This window comes from Stenella coeruleoalba (genome assembly GCF_951394435.1).
Source record: "Stenella coeruleoalba genome assembly, chromosome: 3".
NCBI classification, from domain to species: Eukaryota; Metazoa; Chordata; class Mammalia; order Artiodactyla; family Delphinidae; genus Stenella; species Stenella coeruleoalba.
Window position 1 is genome coordinate 159112800 of NC_137148.1, and position 23178 is coordinate 159135977.

General features: G+C 44.1%; 2 protein-coding genes across 2 annotated transcripts in view; one reads left to right on the forward strand and one right to left on the reverse strand.

Moving 5' to 3' along the window:
- Positions 1–23178, forward strand: part of LOC307183918 (UDP-N-acetylglucosamine--peptide N-acetylglucosaminyltransferase 110 kDa subunit-like) — a 96130-nt gene that overhangs the window by 24460 nt on the left and 48492 nt on the right. The gene's annotated exons all lie outside the window — the stretch shown is intronic.
- LOC307184939 (uncharacterized protein) overlaps positions 5939–23178 on the reverse strand; it is a gene marked incomplete at its 5' end in the record, with an annotated part of 35401 nt that continues 18161 nt past the window's right edge. Inside the window, 3 exons of the mRNA XM_079918685.1 lie at positions 5939–5994; positions 10116–10174; positions 20383–21037. Of these exons, the coding sequence (XP_079774811.1) occupies positions 5947–5994; positions 10116–10174; positions 20383–21037 (762 nt within the window). The 3' untranslated portion in view covers positions 5939–5946. The remainder of the gene's footprint in view (positions 5995–10115; positions 10175–20382; positions 21038–23178) is intronic.

Genomic DNA, 23178 nt, shown 5'->3' on the forward strand with positions numbered 1-23178 from the left:
CGGCCCACAAGTGTCCAGTGACTCTGCCATCTGCGCTTTGCCACAGAGTCTCTGAGACCCCATTCTACCATCCCGCAGACGCTGCACTCCTTATGGGGATCCTTATCTCCATCTTCAGGCGAGGCCATCGGAAGAAGGCAGAGATGGGTGCACGCACCTCCACGACATCCCGCAGCTCAGTGTCCGCAGTGGACACAGTCACTGTCAGTGTGGCGCGGGGGCAGCCAGTGCCGGCCACGACACCCAGCTGTGTCCCGAACTACCACTACAGCACAGAGAAGACGGTGTTGAGGGCCCTGGGAGAGAGCGGGCAGGGGATGACCGAGCAGGAGGAAGTCTCCACAGTCACAGGGAGGAACGAAGACCAGAGAAGCGGCCCCGATGACACCGGGGGCGCACGATCTGCATTTAGGCCCCTGGGGGGCTCTTTCTTCGTGCCCAGGCCTGGACGTCTGCAGAGAGACCTCCACGCCAAGTGGGCAGAGGACAGATCCGCCAGGAAACTGTAGACCACTTGTATGAGCTCCTGCCCCCAAAGAAACGCCATCACGAGCTCATAGAGCTCCACCCGAGGTTTCCCGCCAGTGAAGAGAAGGAGGGGTCCCGCCATACGGCAAGGGCTGCCCCAGAAGTCTGCGAAGACAGGGGGCGAGGAGGGCCCTCCGCCGCCCTCTGCAGCTCCGGTGGTTTCCCAGAGGAAAAGCCAGCCTGACAAAGATGCAGAGGCAGCAAGAGGGCAGAAATGGCCCTGGAGGAAGGGCTCCCGCACATCTGACAGTCCCAGGCCCCGAAAACGCAGGATTCCTCTGCTGCCGCACCGGCAAGGGGAGCCTCTGAGGCTGCCCCCAGGCCCTGAGCTGGGTTTCCCTGTCGCCGCTGAAGACCTAGACTCCGAAAAGGAAGCAGCGTTCCGGCGCATCAACAGTGCGCTGCGGGGTGAGACCTAGGCCACTGGGGGCCTGGGCGCCATGCAGCCTTCCTGTCCCTTTCTGCTGCCTGCTGCAGGGGCTGCTTCTCCGCAGAAAATGTTTCATAGTTATTTCTATTTTAATATGATCATGGTACATTAAAATGTATTAGTGCTTGCCTGTGAACACTAAGGTCACTTGACTTGTAATTTTCTATATTGTTCTATATTTTTGTGACTAAAGGCATTACTTGGGGGAATTAAAAGAATATCTTGAAGCGATTTTGGCTTTTGATCTGCCACTAATTGCTATTTAACCTTAATTCAGGGGTCGGATTCTTTGACCCAAGGAAACAGAATAGTATAAAAAGAAAGAATGTGAGTGTCAGATGGTGGCAGTGATTAAGTATAGCAAGAGACGCCTTTGCAAAAGTTACCGTTGGTCCCAGAAGACTCTCACTTAGCTGTGTGACGCTGGGCAAGTCACTTCACCTAAATCTCTGAATTATAGGGCTGTGCTGATGATTTAAAAGTGACTGAGCACGGTGGACACTCGGAAATCCTGGGTTCTCAATAAAGCCACTGCCCTGCTCTTTGGTCCTTTGGAATTACTAGATTAGTAAAATTTATACTTGACAGTAATTTTAGCTTAAAGTTTATTTTGTCTATTTCATCTCAGCCTTTTGGCTAAGATCAAGTGTAGTATCTGTTCTTGTCAATTTAAATAGCAAGAGAAAAGAAAGGAAAATAACGGGCATGCCCCCACACTCTTCAGACAATAGGAGCCTCTTAACCTGTTCCTTTGTCCAGAGACACAGGCCATTTCTCAGTGAAGGCCTCTGCCATCACTGAGGTTGCAGGGGAGATGTGGTAACTGGGGAGAAAAAGACCAATGGGGATGACCCCCTCACTCCTCAACATCCAAGCCCCCCACTTTCTCACTTGTCTGGCTAGAAATAAAAGGTTGATCCCATGGTTTTAACTTTCAGCTGTTGCTGGACTTTGCGTGCCTTGCCTAAGCTGGGAGACAGAGGCAGGAAAAAAACCCACCATAATCACCCTGTTATGGGCTGTTATTCAACTGTGGACTTCCAGGCCCCATCTGCCTGTTAGCATTCACTTCTTAGAGTTTCAAGTGCATGCTGTTTGTCCTCTATCTTGCCCCATGCGGCTCTCAAGCCCTCGTAATATGACCTCATTTCTCGTGCCACATGTAAAGATTCTAACATTTTGCAGATACTGAATTAAAAATCTATTATTTACATTGACTTCACCATTTTCATTTTCCTGGTGTGTTCATTAGAAAATTCAAAATTACATATGTGCCTGGCATTATGTATTTTTTGGTGAGCAGTGATCCAGAGGATGGAAATGTATGCCTCCTTCGACTCCTTAAACTTAACCCCACTCTGGGGCAATGTCCCAGCCAGGCAGAAACTGCAGTGTGTCTTGGAGAAGGTCTTTTGCATTGAGATAGTAGGATGCTCTTTTAGCTTCAAGAACTTGGATGTTGTGGAGTTTAACCTGGTATAAGTTCAAATTAGAGTGTTTTAATTTTAGGATGTTAAAGGTAATCCCCATGGTAAACACAAAGAAAATAGCTATAGAATAGTCCCAAAAGGAAGTGAGAAAGTAATTTAAATATTTTATTGTAAGAAATCAGCTAAACACACACAACGAAAGATAGGAATGCAGGAAATGAGGGGCAAAAAAGCTTTGGGCAGATGGAAAAGAAACAGCACAATAGCAGAAATAAGTCTTTTTTTTGTCAGCAATTACTTTAAATGTAAATGCATTAAACTCTCCAATCAAAATACAGAGATTGGCAGAATAGGTAAAAACATATGTTCCAACTATATGCTGTCTACAAGAGACTTACTTGAGATCAAAAGACTCAAGCAGGTTGAAAGTTAAAGGATAGAAAAGGGAATTCCAAACTCAGTGAGAAAACTCAAATAGTAAACAAGAGAGCAGGAGTGTCTATACCAATATCAGACAAAATAGACTTTGAATTTAAAATGGATCAAAGAGTTAAATATAAGAGCTAAACTATACAAATTTCTGAAGAAAAAAAGGGATAAATCTTCATGGTCTTGGATTTGGCAATGAACTCTTAAATATGATAGCAAAAGCACAGGCAACGAAAGGAAAAAGAAATTGGACTTTATCAAAATTAAAATCCTTTGTGTTTCAAAGAACACCATCAAGAAAGACATAATACAACCTTCAGAATGAAGGAAAATGTTTGCAAGTCATATATCAGATAAAGCCTAGTATTCAGAATATGTAAAGAACACTGGCAACGCAACAATAAAATGTCAAATAACCAAATTTTAAGAATGAGAAAAAGAATCTGCATAGATACTGCTCCAAAGAAGAGAGACAAATTGCCAATAAGCACATGAAAACATGTCCAAAATTATTAGTCAAAATTATGCAAACTGAAACCACAGTGAGATACCACTTCATACCCACTATTGTGCCATATAATTTTTTTAAAAACAAGGGTTGGCAATGATGTGGGGAAAGTGGCACTTTCAAGCATCGCTGGTGCAAATATGAAAAAGAAAATAGTTTGGCCGTTCCTCAAAAAGTTCAACACAGAGATACAATATGGCCCAGGAACTCCACTCCCAGGTATATGTCCAGGAGAAATAAAAAACGTATGTTCACACAAAACCTTGTACATGAGTGTTATATTGTCATATCATTATTCATAATAGCCAAAAAGTGGAAACAACCCAACTATTCGCCAACTGACGAATGGAAAACTAAAATGTGTTATATCCATACAATGACTATTATTCAGCCATTAAAAGGGTGAAGGACAGATACATGCTACAACCTGGATGCACCTTGAATACATTTTGCTTACTGCAAAAGTCACACACAGAAGTCCGCACATTGTATGGTTCTATTCATATGAAAGGTCCAGCATAGGAAAATCAATAAAGACAGAAAGACCCAGGGCTGGGGTGAAAGGGGAGGACAGAATGAGAATGACTGATACTAGGTATGAGGTTTCTCTTGGGGATGATGAAAATGTACTGGAATTAGAGATGTTCATTGCAAAACCTGAGTACACTAAAAGCAGCCAAATCACACAGTTAAAAAAAAATGTGAATTGATGGAATGTGAATTATATCTCAATCAAAGATAATATGACAACATTTTTATAGTCATTACTCTTGATCAGTTTCGTGATGGAATTCCCACAGTGACTTCAATGGAGTGGCTTGTATGGGATGATATTTGAGGCTCAACCCTTTGGGACTAGATGTTCATTTTGAGCTGTTGAATGACGGTGAGGGCCAGCCAGTATATTTTCTTCACGGAGGATCAATCCCCATATGTACCCTTGGTTTGAATCCTTGTCTTTTTCTCTTCATATTACTGAAACAAGTTCCTAGGAAATACATTCACAATAGAGGTGTTGACATCTTCCTGGCAAAAGTCTTAACTTATTCACAGGTGAAACTTCAGAGCTCCTTATTACTAGCTGCCCGGGGAGTCCCCTGAATCAAAGTAGGGCTTATGAAGATGGACCTTGCATTTGAGTGTGCACTAAAAATACCCAACAGGCTGATCACATGGGGAAGATAACTTTATTTACATGAGACAAGTACAAAGTCAGCACAACACAACGAAGGATAGTATGGGTGCTGGTGCCTGATGGCCTGAAATCAAATCCTGTTTGAACGTCACGTGTACCTGGGAAGGTTAGTAACTTAGCCCTTCTGTTTCTCAGTTCCCTGGCCAGTGATATGGAAATATTAGTGGGACCTGCTTATTCGTATTATGTTCTGAGGCTAAAAATTAGTAAATACAAAGCCTGAAGAAAAATGATGGGTACTTCATAAGTGCTACCTACATAAATGATCAAGTATTAAATGCCTGGAAGACTAAGTAGGTTGTCTCCAGAAAGGGCACCTAGGAGGCTACAAACAGGAGGATAGAGCCTACTTTTTCACATTGATGACATGAGTAAGACGTTTTAGAGCTCATGGAAAGAATATTATTTCTTGTGATGCACTGTGGGGTGAATAGGGGCTGTGACCCATATTTTATGGTTCAGGGCACTGAAATTTAGACAGATTGAGTAACTTGCCCAGAGTCACAACACTGATGAGTGATGGGTCTGAGGCAGGGGAGGGATAGAGATTCCTGAACACATGGACATGAGATCATGCCCTGGATACACAAACCAAGAGCTCTCCTCACTCCCTTTCCCACATCCTCCTGCCCCAAGGATGCTGCAGGGAGACAGCTGGTACTCGGAGGAGGTGCCTGGCCCAAGAGAATGGCTCAAATCTGGACCCACCTCCTGGCTCTACGTTTCAATCCCTGACCCCAAATACAATGTCCTTCCCCCAAATGCAGATCCCCTGATGGACCGGGGTATCCAAATATGTGTGCATCTTCCCTCCCTTCCCCCTCAGCACTTGATTCTAGCAGCTGATTTGCAGTGAGACTTCCTGGTGGTCAGGTGACCACCCTGAATGACCAGTAGTCTACTTGACTCCCTGACTCAAAACCCAGGACAGTCCAAACCAACTGCCCACATGACAGTTGCACAGAGAATTAGCATCATCTTCAACTGATCAAACCTGGATGATGAGCAGTTAATATTCATTAGCTGGGAACAGGGTCTACTGGGCTGGTGTTTTGGTGGCTGAACAGATGAAGTTTACAGGCCCCCAGGGTCTCACTGACTAGAAACTGACCAATCATCTGAGCAGCTTGGACTAAGGCCTGGCTAAGAGCGGGCAGTGGCTGCACCGGCTCTGAGTGGGCACCTTCCCTGCCCAATCCTCCCTCAGCCAGATCCAGGCTCTGCTGTACAAACTACAGCCATTGCTCCTGAATCTACTTGCTGGTATTATTTCCACAGTACCTTCAATGGAGTGGTTAGTGGGGGTGCTATTTGTGTCCCTACCTTGTTGTTTGGCCAGATGCTGATTCTGATGTACCTGAACCACTGCTGCAGATGGCCAGCAGATTATCTTGATCGCAGATGATATTCTTGTGCATCCTGTCTTTCATTCCTTTATAATCTTCCTTTTCTTCTTGGTACCCGAGTCATGATCCTGGAAAACACAACAAAAACTGAGAGAACTATTGATATGTTGCTGGGAGAAGACCATGCAGAGGTGTCAATTCATTCCCAGGTCACACGTCTGTTCTCTTTCTTCACCAGCCTCCTAGGGGAGTCTAGGGGAGTCAAGTGAATCGAAGCTGCGCTGAGAAGAGGGTGTTGCAATGTGGTGTGCACTGAAAATAGCCAGCAGGCTGACTGCACGGGGACATGACTTTATTTAGTGAGATAATACAGAAAGGGAGCACAGCACAGTGACCGACAGAGTGGGGGCTGGTGCCCGATGGTCTGGATTCAAACCATACCAGAAGCCACATGAACCTGGGAAAGTTATGCAGACCCTCTGTCCTCAGTTCCTTGTTCTGTGATAATGGAAATGTTAATAGGGCCCACTTATTAGTATTACATGATGAAGCTTAATACAGCAAATCAGGTAGACCCTGATGAAAAATGATGGTTACTTCATAAGTGCTACCTAAGTGTGCAAATATTAAATGTCTGGAAGAATAAGCAAGAAATGTGGTAGTGCTGCCTCCAGAGAGGGGACCTGGATGCCACAGGGCAGGGGAGTGGGGAAGGTTATGGGTGTGATGCTTTAGAGCTTGTGAAGAATATCTGTCATCATCTCCTGTGATCCCCACATCAGCCCCGTGGGGAACTCATGGCAGGTGCTGTGAACCATATTTTATGGTACATGGCACTAAAGTGTTGAGATTTTAAGTGACTTTCCCGGAGTCGCAAAGCTGATGACAGATGGATGTGGGACAGGAATGTAGTTGGTTCCCTGGGACAGAAATCCCTGAACCCCTGAATCCTCTAGATGGTGCTCTGGACTCCTGAGCCCAGGGCTCCCCTCCCTCCATCCCCCCAATCCTCCTGCCTGCCCCATGGTTGCTCCAAGGACAGGAGGGGTCTGAGCCAACAGGAGGGGCCAAGCCTGACCCACTGCCTCCCTTACATGTTGATCCCTGACCCCACAGCTCTTAAATATCCCTGAAAGAAGGTCCCTTGAAGGATCAGGGGGCCCCATCTACGTCCCTCCTCCCTCAGCGTCTTCACACACTGGGTGAGCCTCCTGGTGGTCTGACCAGTGGTCGGCTTGTCTCCACGTGGCTCAGAGCCCTGTTCTCTCCAAGCCAGTTGCCCACATGGCACATCTCAAACAAATTAGCTTGGTCTTCAACAACCAGCCCTGGATGCACAGGTAGTGCTGATTAATGAGGACAGTGGCCTGCTGGGCTGTGCTTGGTGGTTTAGTGGGTGAAGCTGGCGTGCCCCACTGTCGCCTATTGATGTGAGCAACTGTCTGAGTAGCCTGGGCTACGGCCTGGCTGGGGAGGGGCCGTGGCTGCACTGGCTCTGAGGGCGCACCTTCCCTGCTCATCCTTCCTCATCAAAATCCAGCCCCTACAAACTCCTCATCCATCCCTAGGCCCTGCAGTGGCACAGGAGAGAGGCCCATGCCCTTCTAGAGGGACCCCTCCATAGCCACAGCCTAGAGACCCCATCCCAGGACTCTCTCTGAAGATGACCCAGGCCCTCCTAATCTCTGTCACCAAACGTTCATTCCACTAACCCGATGGCATTGTCCCTTCTCTCCACGTTCCCAGGCAGCGCCCAAACACCCAGTGATCCTGTTCACATCAACCACTGGAAATACCGCCACGAAATCCTAGTTTCCTTCCTTTCTGAAAACCTCTAGATTTAGGCTGCTAATATTTGCTTTTGGATTTTGACATCGACATTCAGAAGTCTTTAGCCTGTAATCTCTCCTGTCCTGTAATATCTGCTACTGGTATGACATCAGTATTCTCCTGGTCCGATGAAAGCAGTGTGGGTGTGTTCCCTCTGTATCTGTTCTCTGGAAGAGTGTGTAGGAGACGGGCATCGTTTCTGTCTTAAATGTTTGGTAGAAATCAGAGGAAGCCACCTGGCCCTGAAGTTTGTTTTGTGGGGAAATTTTTTTGGCATCTCTTTCTAATTGAAGTTTCCTTGGTGTATTGTACAGGGCACAGATCTTAAGCGTAGAGCTTTATGGTTTCTTGTAAATATAAACACATCTGCTACCAACACACAGTTCAATATACAGGATGTCCCCAGCACCCTGGCTGCCTCCTGTAGAAGGGGAGAAGAATAAGTGCTAACTTATTCGGTTATAAGAATGAAATCAGTTACTCCACGTATATTCCAAGTGCAGTGATTTACACACAAATAACTCAAAATGAGTGTGGCAGCACAATCAGAAAGTAGTGGAGGGTGCTGGAGGGCTGGGAGAATCCAGTCCCTTTGGGATTTCCGCTGTGGAGGTCGGGCCAGAGTAAGGAAGCTGAGAGGAGCTTCTCAGAAGCATCTGGGCTTTTACAGAGGGAAAAACTACTGCCCCCCAGAATGCAGTGCCCATTGTAATTCACTGAGCCCTCCCTTTGCGGAGGGTGCTTTTCTACACTTGTGTGTTATTTTACATAGAAGTGTTTAAAAAAAAAAAACCGAGGAGGAGATCAATTTTGCTTGATGTAACAGCCTTTCACTGTTAAAAATAAGACCTATATCTAAAATTTATGCTAAATCTGTACAGCTCCGACAGGAAGTAACCGGCACTCACTAGCTGACTCAGGAGCGGAGGGGAGCAGAGAGGCGGCCCTCCTTCCTTGGCCTCGTGTCTCATTTAAGCTGCCAGACGCTGCACAAGCTCCATCCCCTCTGAGTCTCAGGCTGAGGCCTCCAGGTCACAGTCCTCACAGGTGTCAGACCAGAACCTGCCACACAAAGGCAGGGACTGGAGTCAGTGGGGAGGTGGGCTCCCTGGGGTCGGTGTGTGGGACCCAGGGGGCTACTCAGACCCTGCAAGTGACTTTGGGCCCTGACATCCCCAGGGCTCACATCCCCAGGGCACTGGGGCCTGTTTGCTGCTCTTTGCCAAGTGTGTTCTGGTAGCAGAGAGACCTGTCCTACAGGGGCGATTTAACCTGGGCATTTGGCCGGGCGGTGTTCAAGTGACTGGTCTCCTGAACAGTGAAAGTGATGCAGAGGAAAGGGGAGGCTCTGGGGCTCCACGGTGAAAAGTGTGGGTCCCTCCCACCTGGGCGCTGTGAGGAGTGGGAGGTCTGATGACACAGGTGGGAGTAGTGACCCTGTCCCTCCAGCCCACACGCAACACGGCCCATCATGACACCAGCACAGTGGAAGTGGGCAGAGAACCGCAATGTTCCCTTTTCCCCTAATAATCATTTTTCTTTCTTTAACACCCCAGCCAAACTTGCCTGTGCTTTTTAATTTAAGAATATCCTGATGCTGTGGTCATAGAATCATAAATTTTATAGCTTTGCTATATCCCAACATGAAAACTTTATAGAAGACACTGCTTTTCAGCGTGTAATAAAACCAGATGTATTTGTTATTTAATTATAAGGTCATAATTATTTTGGAAACCTGGGCTTTTAACTCATCCTAAATTAGCATTGCTTTGAATTGCCTTCATTTTGTGTGTGTGTTGTATTCAATTTTTACACATCTATGGAAAATCTATAGAACCTCAGGTTGAGAAATGGTGCCATGAGGTGACCCAGGCCCTTCAGTGGGGCTCCACAGAGGCTGCGGGGTCCCCAGGGGGTGGGCAAATCCCAGCCAGGTGTGGATCCTGCAGTGTCCCCTACCGGATGCCAGGGCTACCGCGTGCCCACAGGGATGCAGCAGCGCTGGGCCAGGTGAGCTGTCTGCTTGCGTGAGAAGAAGCCCCGGTGCCTCTGTCCTCCTCACCCTTTCCCCAGGACGCCTGAACTGGGGGGTACCAGGGCCACTCCAGATATCTCACCACACCTGGTGATTTACTGGGGATGTTGCCTGCTGACCTCGGCGGGTTGGGAGGGCAAGGCTGGGTCCTGCAGAGGGAGATGTTGAACCTCACCAGGGACACTCTTTACAAAGAACACAATGTGAACACCACCTCCAGGAGTGATGTATGTGGTGACCCCAGAGACGCCTTCGGCCCCCCATCTAAACATAAGAGCCTGGCATCTTCAGGGGTTCTATGGAACAGGGACCGTTCCCTGGCGAGATGCACTCAGGTCATCCTCCAGTTGACTGCCCAGATTACCACCATTCTCTTCTCTCCACCTTTTTGTTCACATGCAGTGGTGACCACCTCCGTGCTCTTCTCTGGCTTTTGGGTTTTCCTGAAGCGCAAAAAAAAAAAAAAAAAAAAAAAAGTCAGGGATGGCAAGGGAAGCACATACACTTATTTGCCTTCTGCTCTTCCTCCTACCCTCTCCACACTCACATTTCCTCTTCTTGTTCTTCCTCATCCTTTTACTTCAGCCCTTCTCTTGAATCCTGGACAAGAGAATTTCTTTTTTTCTTTTAATTGGATGAGTCAGTCTTCTTTTACTTATTTATTTATTTTTAACGTCCTTATTGGAGTATAATTGCTTTACAATGGTGTGTTAGTTTCTGCTATATAACAAAGTGAATCAGCTATACATATACATACATCCCCATAACCCCTCCCTCTTTTGTCTCCCTCCCACCCTCCCTATCCCACCCATCCAGGTGGTCACAAAACACCAAGCTGATCTCCCTGTGCTAAGCGGCTGCTTCCCACTAGCTACCTATTTTACGTTTGGTAGTGTATATCTGTCCATGCCACTCTCTCACTTTGTCACAGCTTAACCTTCCCTCCCCATATCCTTAAACCCATACCGTTTTTATGCTAAGTTATATTCTACATGTAGCTGGAAAAATGTTAAGAATATTTTAAAGAACTGTGCATCTATTTCTGAAGCTGATTTGGCTGTTCAAGGCTTGCTAGCACTTTATCCATCTCAGTACTATTTCACTTAGTAAACAGCTGCAGTTGCCATGATTGCTGCATATGTGTCTGTGTTCCCTTCTAGGCTATATGTTTTTGAAGTTAGAAACTATATTTATATCACAGCCCCTATGTATAGCACAATATCCATTGCTAATTCAGATTGTGTTTTAAGATATGAGACAAAATGTAACACTTTTATTATAGTCATAAACATCTAGCAAACCAACCAGAAAATAAAAACTAATTTTCAATTGGTTGGCCAAGAACAATAAAGAGAGGAATACCTAGTGCAAAATCATATCTCTAATAACTACTGTTGGATTTAGAGCACACACATGCTAAACTTATTTTAAAATATCTTCTCATCAAAGATTTGAGGTTGGACCTGAAAAAATTATGTCAGAAGTGAAAATAATTATGTGGTCTGACCAGCGTGGATCACACAGAGTAAGTGTATACTATGTATAAAGTAGATAAACTACGAGGTCCTGCTGTATAGCACAGGCAACTATATTCAATACCTTGTAATAACCTATAAAGGAAACGGATCTGAAAAAGAAATATATATATCTGAATCTCTTGGCGGTACACCTGAAACACAACATTGTCAATCAACTATACTTCAAGTAAAATAAAACAAAACAAAACAAAGTAAGTGTAAAGGGAAGTATAGTTTTATAAATTCACCTCTGATATCCAATGGACCAACTGAAAGAAAACAGAAAGTACAACTTTCTAGGAGACAGGACATGGCCAGCAAACAAGGCCATTACCCTCGGTAACGGTCATACCTGCCAAAAAATACACAGACTAGCCTGCATTCATGAATACATAGGAATTCTTCATTTATCTGGCATTGTTAGGCAATGAGGTATTGTATGTTAGGAGAAGTTTTTTTAAATGACAAATTGAAGAGGAGTTATTTTAACCTTCACTCGGTAATTTTTTTCTAAAATTAAGAAATGTATCCACTGGTGTAACTAATGTTTCCGTGATAACTCGGGGTCATCAGTTCAATCAACGTTTGCATGAATAATGCAAATGGAAACAAGACAGGCATGCTTACTGAAACTGAAAATGACATGGCACTGGCTGGAATAACTGATGAGACAGAAAGAGAAAAACAAAAATGAAAACAAACCGTGATCAAGAAACAATCAGTCAAGTTCTGACTTTCTGTACTTAGTTTCAAAACGAGATACCACAAATCCTAGTGAGAGACTCCAGCATCATTAGCTGTCTTTCTCCTTTGTTTCCACCTTCCTTTCCTTTTCCTTCTATCCTAGACTGTTCCAGGCAGTGCTTATAGCTGCTTGCAAGACAAATTCTAATACTTGCTTTCTCTCACACAAACTTCACAATATGTCCATGTGATAAATAGTGTGGAGGTAAAAGACAATTCATCACAGGCACATCTCCTATGAAAATAAAATTAGAAACTAGCTTCTAAACATGCAGAGAGAAGGGCGTGGTGTCAGGCACTAATTTCCTTGCGAATTCCTCTCCATTTCTAATAGACGTTCTTCTTTACCAAGATCCCTTTTTATTGGTGTCCTATTCCAGACTGCTCCACTCCGCCCATCCTCATCCTGTAAAATACATTCACACTCTTTTGTGACCCTACTTATTTGCCCATTAAATAATCAGTCATAGAATTGTCGGAATTAAATACACAGTGAAATTAAAATACTGGAGTCACTTGGAGGGTTTGAGCAGCTCCACCAGAAAATACTGGGCATGGATTTAAAAGAGGCTGCCTGGGACTTGCTCTTGTCCAAGTTCTTTCTCAAGAAGTATCTGAAATAAGCCTAAATTCAGAGTTAATCAGTCTGGCCTGCTTTCTCAGGTGGACTGGAATTCATTGCTCTTTCCCCTCAACTCCCTGATGTCAGTGGCACTTTCCGGAGGGGAGGTGGACTTCTCTGCCTACTGCAGAAGCTCAGTTCCCCCAGGACCCACTCCCCGTCTGAATCCCACACTGGAGGCCAGATGCCAGCCTTCCCAGAACATTCATGGTTTCCTTTCAGTTTTTGACCTGCTCAGATTGAGTTCCTGTAGACTCTTTCTCAGCTTGAAACCTGATCTTCAACCCCTTCCCTGACCTCGATGGTTACCTTCCTACTTTAGGCCTCAGGTGCTTTAGCTATAAATTGATATAGTTGCCCTTCATTCTAAAGTCTTCTTTCTAAAGCTCTACAATGTGTGGCTCCTTGAAAATGTTTCTCTTTGCTGGTTTTAATTTTGTAGAGAATTAAAACCACAGCTACTCTAAAAGACAGTAAGTTGCATTGGATAAGGAAGGTGTGCTTTTGTAGTTAGATTAACAGGGATGGAAGACGACTTAGTATGTTTTAAGATACTCATGATCCGCTCTCGTGAGAGTTGGGGGAAGAAGGGGAAGAGAGTTAATAAAATACCAAACGATTGTGACAAATTAAGTTCACCAAGATGTAGCTGATTAGTTACTACTTGAATAAGCCACACAAATCCAATTCAAGTTGTCCTTTATTTTTCTAAGAAGGATCCCAGTGAACCGAGTCCCATGTTCAGTAACTCCACCTTCAATGGCTTAGTCTTTAAACATGGTTATGTTGCTGGAAGAAGAAATATTGCCCATCAGTCCTAACTGATGTTTAGCTATCATGTACATTTCAAATAAATTTATAACATTGCCTGATCTCAGTGTAATACATTCCAAAGGGGCAAAGAGCACACGAAAAGTTATGGAGTCTCCATCTACTACACTAAAGTGTGCAATAAATTACATATTATTTGGCCGTGAAATTCACAAGCCATAGAAACCACGCCATTAGCAATGTATACAGTGGTAAACAGCAGGTAATGAGAATGATATAAAACAAAACAGACTGTGTATGTTGGCACTGCTGCCAATAAAACAATCATTAAATGCATTCATATGCATCTACGCTAGGTAAGCTCTTTAGGGCAATTGCTATGAGTTCTACATACCTGTCAGGATACTATATATAGCCCACTTTCTATGGCCTTTATTCAAAGACGCTGAGAAAGGGTTACTCTGGGTAAATTCAGACCTTTTCTCAATATAGAATTTGGTCAACATGCATTCTGAACAGCAAAATTTCACAGTGCTTTCAATTTTCCTACACTAATTGCCACCTCAGCAAATGCAGGATTAAGTATAATGGATTATAAGAAGTTAGAAAGGAAAGATGCAAGAAAAGAAGGAAGGTAGAAAAAAGGTGGGTATGGAGTACTTCAACATTTATATAGAGTGGACCTAAAACTAAACTGAGGTTTCCCTGAACTATTAGCATACGCTATAGAAACTTAAATGAAAAAATAAAAAAACCCAGCAAGGGAAACTCAAAGATTCTTTGTTTTTTCACTTTACTGCATATACACGTCCATCTTAAACAATCTATATGCTTATATCCAATAAGAGAGCATTGTTTTGCAAGGCTATTTGGGTTCTATCAGCATGTAAAGGTCGGACAACTCAACTTTAGCAGAGTCAGCCTTCAGGTGAATAATTGCTTCTTTCAGGTTGCGAGCATTTGAATTTTCCAGAAATGTTTCCCAAAAAATGAAAACTAAAAGAGTCCTAGGACAGCGTCCTTTAGAAGTTTTATAGTATCAAGGTTTTTGGAGGAAGAGAATCCTTGTCGATTATCAACACAATGATTCCAAGCAGGTCAACTTATGCTGAGAATATTATATAACAGAACCCACTTCACCTCCATTATACTGACAGTGATCTTCCTTACTTCAACCTTGTGCTTCTTAGTAAAGTTGAAAATACGGAGCCAAGAACAGACAGTGACAATGCCAGAGACTCAGATGTACCTATAGGTGCCTTCAGACAACATCAGCCACCCAGGCTAAAGTCCTGGTTTAAAACATCCCAACATGAATGAATCTCAAAAACCATATGCTGAGCAAGTGAAGCCAGATCAAAAGGGCACCGACTGTATTATTCAACTTACATGAAATTCTAAACTGGGCAAAAGTCATCTCTAAAGATAAAAAACAGATCCGTGGTGGCCTTGGGGTGGGAGATGGGGATACTTTTGCAAAAGCCTAGGAGGAAACTTTCTAGGGTTTTAGGATTGTTATCTATCTTTATGGGGGTGGTAGTTAAACAAATGTATACATTAATTAAAAGTCACTGAGCCGTTGACTAAAAATGTCTGCATTTTATTGTATGTAAATGATACCTTAATAAGGTTGATTACAAAATGAACCAAAACCAAAACAAAGCAGAAGAAAAACCTCTCAAGACCTCAAAGAAAATACACTGTTTTCTTCCAGGGTACCAGATTGGAAATGAGGCATTGGTCTGTTCTACCCTCAGATTATCCCCAGGATTATCTAGTCTATTTTAAAGCACTAGAGTCCCCTATCAGGAAAACTCACCCCATGTTTAATTACTTTGATTTCTTCTCTGCCTCTTCTCCCAACACAGTGAAGTCATTCACAGAAGAAAAACCAGCTTTTGCCAAATTTACATCATCATATATTCTTTCCAAAGCTATTATTTATGTAATAAAATTTCGCTACACTTTGTAAAAATCTAGCTTTTTGAGCCTTACAAATCTTAACAGTTAACCTATTGCCTCCACTGGAATTTGGAAAAAAATTATTTTGAAAAGGAATAGCTGAGACTTGACATTTTTTGTGTGTGTGATTTTCTCTTCCCCTAAGAGAGAAGTGAGTAGGAATGAGAAACACATACATAAAGAAAAAAAAATTATCTTGCTGCCTTTGCATGGTTATAATTTATAGGAGGCCCTTTTCAACAGTAATCTATTATCAGAATCAAAAAAATATAATCTCCATGAAGGCCAGGCCAGGATATTTGTCTCTTTTTCAGCAGATTGCAATACAAACCACATTCATGGATATGCTTCTTGATGATCTTTGTAATACTGTAACAGTTGACCATTTCCTCATGCCTCTTCACCTTAACTTCAACCTGGTTTTTCACTAACGACCTCACATTTCCTTCTCTAGCACTTGGTTGTGGGCCTCTTTTCCAACTCCAACTCCAACTCGCATTTCACTCTGGCACCAAAGGAAGACTCACACCTTCCTGCTTTTTAGTGATACCTCAAGGTCATTACCATATTGTGATCACCCTGAAGAATAGCCAGATAATTGTTATTTCAGAGCCATCTGACAGTTTGTAGCCCTAAAAATTAACTAAGGACCGCATTTGTCAAAAGTATCCTAGTTTAAGATTTTGGTAATAGAGCAACAGTAATTCCGAAGTCATTTATGACAATCAGTGTGGGAAGCACCCTCCTTCAGGAAGATCCTTTGCCATACAATATTCTTTCCCTGTCTGCTAATAAGGAAGCACAGCCATGGAAAGTAACCTTTTGTGGAAAGAAATACTTGGCTTCCAGAAGGCTTGCAGTTCATACATTTTTCTTGAATTAGATTCCCCATTAATAACTTTATCCACAAACAGGTAATTATCAGAGTTATGTAAGCAATTAAGGAGATGCTACTCCACATTCTTTCAGCTTGTTGACCTTTCTCACTTTATTTCATGTGGCTATCTGAAACATCAGTGATTTACATGCCTTTTTTTTTTTGACAGATTTCTGTGTGTGTGTGTCCCCATGATGAAAACATCATTAAAGTAAAATATCATGAATAGACTCTTAAGAAGCAGAGTCTACTGAAAGTCCTGGAAAATATGAAAGCACTAATATTCATGGACAACTCTACACTCTGAAAGTTACTCCAAATTTTGTTGACCTCTCTTTTGTCTAGTTTTTCAAATTTTCTACCACGATCATTTGTTAGTTTTATAATTACATAATAAAGGCGTTACATCATACAATCTTTTGTTATCCATTGCAGTTTTAAAACTATTCCTTTCCTTGTCCTCAGCAGATATGTCATAGATTATGAGTACACAAGCAAAGACTTTCAACGTAACAGTACTTTATAGTGAGAAGAACTATACTGAGCTATCTCTATCCTAAGACAATGCACTAGGAAAGCACTAGGAATTCTTAAGCACTAGGAATACAGAGACGATCAAGAGGCAAGTTCCTTGCCTTCGAGTATACATAATCATTATAGCAAATGCTTAAATAGCACTTAGTACGTAACTCACCACAGCAGTCTTATTATCCTCCTTTTTAATAGGTGAGCAGAGGAAGCCACAGGGAAGTCATAGGGTAAAGCCAGAAGTTGAACCTAGGTAGACTAGTACACTCTCCACGGCTTTAACTACTACATTAAAAAAAAATATATATATATATATATATATATAAGTTTCATATATATATATATATATGTATATAACTCCAAGTATTCCAAAGTTACAAAACACTTATCTACCAAAACTCAAAAAGGAGCACACAAACTTGCATAGAAAATAAACATGTGGGCTTCCCTTGCGGCGCAGTGGTTGAGAGTCTGCCTGCCGATGCAGGGGACACGGGTTCGTGCCCCGGCCCGGGAAGATCCCACATGCCGCGGAGTGGGTAGGCCCATGAGCCATGGCCGCTGAGCCTGCGCGTCCGGAGCCTGTGCTCCTTAATGGGAGAGGCCGCAACAGTGAGAGGCCCGCATACCGCAAAGAAGAAAATAAAGATGTAAAAGTTCATAAATAAACCACAATATAACCTGCTCCACATAATATACTGACTGCAGTGTCCTGGGCCTCTCCCATCCTTAGGTAGCCGGAAATTACAACAAAATAATACTTTTCACTTTTGGAAGCCACACCATCTCTCATACCAACCAACCAATTACTTCCTTAGAACTGGAAATTAACCTGAATATCATAAAATATATATATATAGCATTAGTGATGTAGAATCTTTGTTTAAAGATAATAACTTCAATAGCAGAGGGAACTTTACCATTGCAGGCTTCCGATAACCTCTATATTTCTCAGATTTCATGCTAAATCATAAAATGCCATATTGTGTCTGAAGCTATTTTTTCAATAGTCCATTTTCTTAAATGGACTAGCAAAGCAGTAAATACTGAGGAACATTTTGGCTCTCAAATCCTAAAGCCATTCTGATTACGCCTCGGTGATCATGGGGACGTCATCGGAACTACCAGAGGACTGGCTGAAATACCAGTGTTCTGGCCAGCTTACAAATTAGAAATTATACAGAATCCAATTTTATTTTTTTGTTAAGTAATTCCTATGAGGCTTTTAGGATGTCAGTGTAAAGTCCTTTCATGTGTAATCTTTATCCATTAGATAGGGAACAATGCCAATCCCCGTCATAAATACTTTCACAACCTGACACTGAAAATCCATTGCAGGGCATAGGACCTGCAAACAGGATATGAATCACACACATCCACTCATTCAGACAATCCACAAATATTCATTTTTAAGTCTACTATATGCCTATAATGTACCGGCCTCTCAGATGCTAGACGATGCTAAATGCTGAAACAGACATACTCAGTTCGGGCCCTCCTGGAACTTATTACCTACAGAAGTGCCTTCGTTGTAAATGGTCAGGTCTCAGCCAACGCTATTATCATCAGCAGGTGACCAAAGGATAGAGCTTGCTTCCCTTCAGAGGTACAAAACAGTTCTTACACCTGAATGGGATGCAAAGAATAATCTGACTTCTGTTCACCGGGGGATGAATTGAACTGTCCTTGCAGAAGAGATAACAGATGGTGTGAACCCCAGATCCTAGAAACGGGCCAGGCACACGACAAGTGTTCAGCTTTTCAAAAACAAATGAACAATCACTTCCTCTCCTAGATCTTTACACCCTTCCTCTGTTGGCTACTTTCTCTCAGCTTATAAACATCCTCAAATATACTCACTTAAAAAAACTCTCAGACCTATGATTCTTTGGATATTCTTGTGGATAACCTAAGTCTCTACCATGCCTTCAAACACCTGTCCTCCCAAAAGCCCACATCTGTACCTTGGGCCCAGACCTGTCTACCAGGCCCCTCTAAAGTACTGAAGATGAAGTAAGATCCTCTCGCCACCCCCAATCCCTTTCTACTGTGCTCTGTATTCTCAAAAAGATGCAGCTGTGAACTGTCACCCACGCTTGCTGCCCTCCCTTTTCTAACTGCTCACCAGGCCTCACCCATTCTCTCTCAGATCTGCAAAACCCGGTCCCACCTTTTATAACTTAAGTGGGACCCTTAGATTACAATTCACCCTGCACCCAATCAACTGCCTTCCACATGGAGGTCCAAGTGAGCCTCTAAACCAGAATTCCATGTCACTGTTCTTTGGTGTTTCCCGCAGCCTTCAGGATAAACATCCAAACTTCTGACAGGACAAACGAGGCGCCTTTCTGTTGGGCCCCACTAAGTTTTCAGTATCGACTCTCATTTCTTTCCCAAACCCTGAGTTCCAGCCCTGTACATTAGTTTTGCCATATTTTCCTACATTTCTCAAACTTCAACACACACAGCTTTCTCCTGCCACCCCAGGAGCTTCTATATATCCTTAGAAAGGACAGCCCTTCCTCCAAGAATCCTACCCTGAACTTTCCCTTCCAAGTTTCTGTGCTCTGCAAAGGGGAAAGATGGCGGGGAGGGATACATTAGGAGTTTGGCATTAACATATACACACGACTATATATAAAATAATCAACAAGGACCTACTGCATAGCACAGGGACCTCTACTCCAAATCCTGTAACAAACTGTATGCAAAAAGAATCTGAAAAGGAATGGATATATGTATAACTGAATCACTTTACTGTACACCTGAAACTAACACAATATTGTAAATCAACTATCCTCCAATATAGAATAAAAATTAAATCAAAGAAAAAAGAGATTCTGTGCTCTGTAGCAGCAGAACTCACTTCTTCCAGAGCACTGACTCCTGTGCTTGTGTTTACTTGCTGCCCAGCAGAAGGGAAGATTACCTAGGGCAGAAGCATCGTCTCCAGCAGCCCTTGGTTCTGACAACTCATTCAAGTGCCAGGATACTTTACACACATAACCTGCTTAATTAATTCTAAGAACCCACAGAAAGAGTGGTTTTTAATGTCATTTTACAAGTGTGGGGATTGTAGTGCAAAAGAAACCTGTCCAGGCCACAGAGAGCATAAGCCCTGGAATTCAAACCCTAAGCTGCCTTCACACCGGTGCTCTTTCCACTATATATGATACACCTATTGAAAAAAATTTTTTTTTCCTGAGCCCTGTTTGAATGGAAAGGAAATGAAGCTGGGATATATCCATTTCCTAATCGCTTTGGTGCGTACCAGGCAAAGTCATTCAACAGACCAGGTAACATCTGTGCAACAATTAACGATGCTCCAAACTGTGCTAAGTGTTCTACTTTGTAGAGTCTAGAAGCATTAACACAGTGCATCCTTGTAACCGCCACGGAGGCTGGGTCCTGTTAAGCCCATGCTACAGATGAGAACACTGAGACCTTGAAGCCTTAAGGCACTCGGCCGGGGTCACCGAGCTGGCAGGAGTCCTAGGCCGCACGCCCCGTCTAGTGCACGCACACCCGGGCACTGGGCACCGGTTCTAGTGCCCACCCTCCACCTTTAACCATTTAAAACCCAGCTTCTCAGCGCCCACACGAGGGCCCCTGGAAGCGGGAAGTACAAACCTGTCTCGACAAGCCACGGCTGGAAGAAGCTCTGGATACAGCTCAGGGGCAGAGGGTGCTCAGGAGCGGCGCCCAGTCTACCCGCGGCGGCAGTCGGCGTTAAGTCCAGCAGGCCCTCCCTCAGGGAAGCCCGCACGGAGGGCAGAGGCACCGAGTCCTGCAGCGCGCACAGGTCCTCAGAGCGCGAGAAGGAGTCGGCCGCGCTGTCCGGGCGCAGCTTCACCGAGTGATCATGGCCTGAGCGCGGCCTCGGGGACGCTGGCTGCAGACAGGATGCCCACATCCTCCTGTGGGTCCCGGCTCGCCTCCCCGCCCCTCGGGCGCCCACCGCCCGGCGGCTGCGGCCCCGCATCGTGCGCAGGACCAGCGTCGCAGCCAGAAGACATAGGGCCCCAGCTAGGCCGGGCCCTCCATGCCGCGCTCCGGAGCCCACGCGCGGCCTGATGTTGGCGCGGGAATCAACGCCCTCCCGAGCCGCGCGGTTGCGGTTTAAGCCTCCCGGCGGGCCCGTGGGGGCGGGGCTCGAGGACTTCCGCGCGCTCGCCGTGCGTCCGCACGCAGACCCGCCTCCCTTAACGACGCGGCTTGAGGAGCAGCACGCAGACCCGCCTCCCCTGACGACGCAGCCTGAGGAGCGGTGTCGGCAGCTTCGAGACTATGGCAGCGCGAAAAGTAGGAGGTGTGGAGAATTTGGGGTTTCCAAAAAGCGTTTGCTGACTGATCCAAACAAAAGTGAGACTTGGTTGTATCAGCGCATTTTAAAAGTAGTTAAACTCCCGCTAAGTGTCTGTGCTCGCCCCGCCCAGGAGAGAGCGTGAAGTCCGTGAGGGACACAGGAAAGGCTGAGTGGACGTCTGCCTGTGGTCCCTTACCTGGTGCACAGGTGTGTGAATTTCTGCGGAGAGCTCTTAATTTCTGTCGTTTCTGCTGACTTGACACGGTGGTTGGCAAACGGTGACGTGTTCCGTGCATTCAGGACATGATCGTGGTTCCTAGTAATCACTTTGTTTTGTACTGACACCTCCACAGAGAATTTACTACTGAATATCCACTTTAGAGAAGAGAAAGTGAGGCGTAGGAAGTGAAGTGACTGAGTAAGAGGAAGGACTCAGACAATTGGTGTTAGTAAATTAACCCTGCAAGGAGGCCGTTAGCCTGCAGTGTCTCTAGCGATGCGGCCGCCCACTTAAACCAACCCAAATCTAAGCCTGTCAGCGCCTCAGGGTGACGAACACCGATGAGGACACCCAGTCACAAACCACCAACTAGGCGTTAAAGCCATAGCAAATCACTCGTTTCCTTGCTTTGCTTCTGCCCTTTTAAAATAAACATCTCTGCAGCTCCTGTGGCTGGAGTGCTCCTCACCTCTTCCGCTTTGTGGTGCGTGAATTGAATCTATTTTTGCGCACATAAAGTGTTAAAATTTTAAATATGCCTCAGTTTGTCTTCTAGGATTGGCCGTAGAAGTTGGATTTGTGTCCAGTTTCTAGAGCAATGGTCGTCCTCTGGTCAGGCCTTAGGCGTTACATGTACAACGTTCCTCTTCTACCACCACCTTCTGGATGCCTCCACCCACTACCAGCTCCCGCGCATCAGTTCCCCTAGATGTGGTCAGCAATGGCTTTTACATGCAGCGTGCTCACATTATAACATCGCAGACACTCCTCCGTCCTCCAGCCAGCGTGTGAAGTGAAACATTACCATTCCTGTTGAAGAGTCTCTGGTGTGACCAATTTCCCAAACACAGCCACTCCCCAGCTGACCCTGGGTAACCACTCTTCTGAACTTGGTCTCCATCACTGGCATGGATGTCTTTCTATGTAGGCTACATTTTTAAGTATTTTTAAGCTGCATATCATATGCTATTTTGTTTTCTCTTGTTACTTGCTTTATTTAGTGTTATCTTTGCTAGGTTCATCCATGCTGACACATAAAGATCTGTCTAGTTCATGTACTTTCCTCGCTACGTAGGATTCCCATGTAGGGAAATACAATAATTTGTATGTGCATTTTCCTGTTGATGGACATTTAAATTGTTTCGAATTTTAAGTATGATTTCTTTTTTAAAAAAATTTTATATCCTTTATAAAGGTTACTTTACATTTACAGTTATTACAAAATATTGGCTATATTCCCTGTGTTGTACAATACATCCTTGAGCCTGTCGTACACCCAGTAGTTTACATCTCTCACTTCCCCACCCCTGTATTTCCCCCTCCGCACTGGTAACCATTAGTTTGTTCTCTATATCGGCGACTCTCCTTCTTTTTTGTTATATTCGGTCGAATGTTGTATGTTTTAGATTCCATATGTAGGTGATATTCTACAGTGTTTCGGAGTTCAAAAGACTCTCACAACAGAAGCCAAAAGACAAGAGCCATTTTACATTGATAAAAAGCATTTTAACTATGTAGAAGCAGAAAATGAAAAGAATGAACTTTGCATTAAATTTAATTAAAGCTTAGGGAGATCTTTGTGGTATATTAGTGAAATTATTTGTGGAAATTTAGCCATGTACATTGTGTTGGAGAGGCACCAAGAGTTCAAGAATTCTCACAATTTGAGTACACAATTGCCTTACTTGTAGGCATGATGGCAGCCATTTACATAACAATGATTTGGAGGATGTTGTGTTAGTCAGCTCTTGCTGTGATAATGCTTTGGAACAAATCGACCCAAAACTCAGTTCCATAAACAAGAATTTATTTTTCTTGGACCTATTGGCTAGCTGCAGTGGCTCTCTTTTAGACCTCTAGATGGCTGGTTTTGCTCCGTGTTTTGGGTCAGTTTGAGGTC